Below are 3,818 nucleotides of genomic sequence, written 5' to 3'. Positions count from 1 at the left end.
CTTTTTCATAAATTAATTAATTTAATAAATGAATGATAATATTCATAATGTGTATGATTTAAACAATATTATAAAATTTATAAAATTAAAAAATGAATTGATATGGGCTGGGCTGCTGTTTGTTTACACATACTCCTGTTTGTTTTATTGGTGGATTAAAGTCCAGCCCAACACCCTGCAAGGGCCATAATTTCCATAACCCCTTATCCCCCTTTAGATTAAAAATAATCCAACGATCGTCTAACCCTACAAACATCACACATCTCATTAGACAGCCGATCCCCCGTCTCTCTCTCTCTCTCTCTCTCTCTCAAAGCTCCCAATACTACTATTGTTATTCCTTCTAATCTCACTCGTATGGGCCTCTCCACTCTCGTCAACACTCTTCTTCAATCCTATGCTCCTGGTACTTTCAATTCTCTCTCTCTCTCTCTTAATTCTTTATTGCACAAATTATTAATTTCTGTATAAATTTGTGATTTGATTTATAAGTTTGAGTTCACCAATACTTCTGAATCTGCTATTGCAAGAACCAAATTGACTCCAGAGGGTCGTTTACAACGCCAGACATGGAACAAAGAAACACGGCAGTGGATAATTTCTCTGTCTCTCCAGGTTAATGATTGCGATAGTTATGGATTGTGCGGTGGAAATGGTGTTTGTAACTTTAATAAAGCACCTAAATGTGAATGTATGCAATGGTTTGATCCCAATTTTCCTGGAGCCTGGTCAGCAGCATATTGGTCTGGGGGGTATGCTCTAAATACTCAACTAGATTGTAAGAATGGGGATGGTTTTGTGAAGGTTTCGGGTTTGAAACTGCCAGATACACGACTCTCATGGTATGACATGAATAGGAGCCTGCTTGAATATGAACGGAGATACTTGAACAACTGCTCTTGTATGGCATATTCGAATGCAGATCACATAGGAGGTGGAAGTGGATGCTTGTTGTGGTTTGGTGATCTTACTGATATGAGAGGTTACACAGATGATGGACAAGATCTGTATATACGATTAGCTGCCTCCGAATTAGGTATGTCATTGCGTTCCTGTATAACTAGTTGTTTGTTGCTTCATACACCTGCTAATATTTGTTTCCGTAGGCAAGTTGGGTTTGATGACGAGGCTCTTGCCCTGATACTGAGACAGACATGCCTGCACCGCCTACAATGCCTCAAGTACACTAAACAGTGAGTGTAGTGTACACAACAAGTGTGAATTGTGTGGTGAGAACATCTTTTCTTGATCATATAAACATACAAAGTACATATAACTATTGAAGGAAAGGCCTTTGTTTTGTATTTGAAAAATGACTGAGAAATCAGCTTATGAGCCTCTTCTTTTAGGTGACAATGTGAGAAAAAGTAATAAGAGAATACCCTTGTTTTTATTATCTGTGAAATGGGCTCTCAAGATCTTAATGTGGGTGATTTTTGTTTTGTGGGTTGGTTTACTATTTATTTTACCTTTGGAACTTGGATATCAGGTGCTTGTGATATGGACTAATGCTACTTCTCACAGTTTGTATGGAGTTACAGGTTTGTTTGCAGCTCAATTGTACTACAATCTCTCTCTCTCTCTCTCTCCCTCCCTCCCTCCCTCCCTCCCTCCCTCCCTCGCTCGCTCTCTCTCTTAATGAAACTTGATTTTACAGACTTGAAAGAGGAAGACGATAAAGTGAGAGGGAAATTATAGTTTTTATATAATAGCTAAGCTGTAAAAGTATCTCATTTCTTCAAATACAGATTAGGACCGTGCAACTCTTCAGATCCAATAGTTAATTAAGTAAAATATGGGGATTTCTTATTTACGAATTGAATGCTAACTGAACCATCTGCAGGACTTGGATGTTTCTGTTGTCTCTATTCTTATTCTAAATGGGTGCAGGACTGCTGATCAAATTCTTAAGCTCATACCAAATATCGAGGTTGTTGCTGACATTGTGCTCTTACTTTTATTTTCTTTTATGTTTCTTTTGCAAGATAATTGGTATTTATGAGTTGAGTAGATCAGACTGGATAGTAGTCTCAATTAGGAAGCATAGCTTTTTGGTTTTATATCCTACTGATTTTTGGTTATTATTGTACCTTACCCTTTTGTTAAAAAATGTCAGGCTATAGTTGTCGGTAATATATAATAGCTGCTACAATCATTTTGTGCCAATCATTTAGAATGTAGTACTCTTCTGCTGTTTATTTATGGGAAGTGGTTCAGTTTTGTGGTTTTAATTAAGTGGTTCAGTTTTGTGGTTTTAATTAAGCAGTTCAGTTTTGTGGTTTTAAAAGAATTCGAGGTTTATTTCGCCTTTTATTGAAGCATAATAATACCTGAAGATAAATGGTAAAAAAGTTAATAGATTATTTTATCTAGATATAGATTTACTGTTTCTTAACAGACTAATTCTTTTGTATACCAACTCTAAATTTATAATGCCATCAACACTTGCTATTTTATTCTATTTTCTTTCAACAATAATATGAATAGTCCTTTATATATACCTTATTTCGGTGCCAAGTCTATCATGTTATGTTGATTTTTGTATTCCTTATTAAAATAATTATGGCTTTTGAATTGATTTAATTGTGGAATAATTAGTCCTTTCTTGCTACTGTCAGTACTAAGGGGACTTTGGTCAGGGTGTATAATACTTTGGATGGCTTGTTGCTTCAGGAGGTATGGTATATGTATTTAATTGCTTGTAGAATTTTAATTATTTGTTAGCTTGTTGGTGTAGTTATTGTATTTTGAGTTCTGGATATTTGCAGCTTAGAATACATCCGTATTTATTTTTTTATTGTATTTGATACTTGATAGATGACATCACTGCGTTGATTAAAGAGGCGAGGCGAACTGCCCCCCAGCCTCTAACATGTTGTACTTGTAGATTTAAATTCTAAATTTGTTTTATTATTATATGTAGGTAGTTCTTGGACCAGCTACAGTGGGAGGTATTCAAGCTGGGGCTTTAAAGATTGGTGACACTGCTGGAATAATTGATAATATAATTCAGTGCAAGCTGTATAGTCTTGGATGTGTTTTATTCCTCTTCAACTGTATTTAGAAGTACCATCACTGAACTTGTAAATGATATAGAACTTGTTATAGTTGTTATAGAATGTAATTTTTATAGAATTCGGTTCAACTCTTTGTAATGATTCATCTTTGTAATGATTCATGAGTTTTATATTTATTAATTTAATTTGAGTTTTATATTTTGGATATAAATATTTGTCTAATTAATATTATATTTATAATAGTTTAAAGAAAACTAAACAAAAAACTATTAAATATGAATATTTTAAAAACTATTGATGTGGGGCTTACATGTGGGGCCCACTGTTTGGGCGTACATGTGGGGCCCACTGGTGGGGCCCATATTTTGTCAGTTATTGTACCTATTGCAACACCAAGTCTGTGTTGCTATACTCTAAAAATCCTGTTGCAATTGATATCTATAGCAAAATATTTTGATGTGTTGCTATAGATTAACACTGATGTAAGGTTAGATACCTATAGTGACGGCCTTAGACCCAACACCGAAAAAGTGTTGCAATAGACCTATTTTTGCCAATAACAACATTTTTAGGGGTCTTTAGCAACACATTTTTGGTGGTGGTTAAAGCCATCTATGGCGTAGTGACATTTCATTAATTATAAAAATTGCTAATCAATTTTTTATTTCATAAATAAATAATGACCGACCATTATTAATTTAACTCCTCCACCAATAAATTATTCTTTTTATGGTGTGACCCTGTAGGTTCAATATTAAAGCCGGTAATAGAAATAAATAATAATAAAACCATTTTATTATT

General features: G+C 34.3%; 1 protein-coding gene across 7 annotated transcripts; it reads left to right on the top strand.

Moving 5' to 3' along the window:
- The first annotated feature begins 244 nt into the window (after nt 1–244).
- LOC141721013 (uncharacterized) lies at nt 245–3,215 on the top strand. 7 transcript variants are annotated; one of them, XM_074523748.1, is made up of 7 exons: nt 245–406; nt 493–1,036; nt 1,107–1,229; nt 1,490–1,541; nt 1,844–1,930; nt 2,599–2,676; nt 2,924–3,215. In XM_074523748.1, exons 4-7 carry the CDS (start codon nt 1,509–1,511, stop codon nt 3,062–3,064), a joined length of 339 nt encoding a protein of 112 aa, XP_074379849.1. In that variant the 5' UTR covers nt 245–406; nt 493–1,036; nt 1,107–1,229; nt 1,490–1,508; the 3' UTR covers nt 3,065–3,215. The 7 variants fall into 6 exon arrangements, 2 of the variants coding, with proteins under 2 accessions (XP_074379850.1, XP_074379849.1); XR_012574632.1 differs by having other exon boundaries at nt 531–1,036; nt 2,619–2,676; XR_012574630.1 differs by having other exon boundaries at nt 1,107–1,193; nt 2,619–2,676.
- The last annotated feature ends 603 nt before the right edge of the window (nt 3,216–3,818 follow it).

Source organism: Apium graveolens, chromosome 4 (assembly GCF_009905375.1).
Source record: "Apium graveolens cultivar Ventura chromosome 4, ASM990537v1, whole genome shotgun sequence".
NCBI lineage: Eukaryota > Viridiplantae > Streptophyta > Magnoliopsida > Apiales > Apiaceae > Apium > Apium graveolens.
The sequence above is the reverse complement of the archived record's forward strand: the minus strand, read 5'-3'. Positions and strand labels throughout refer to the sequence as shown.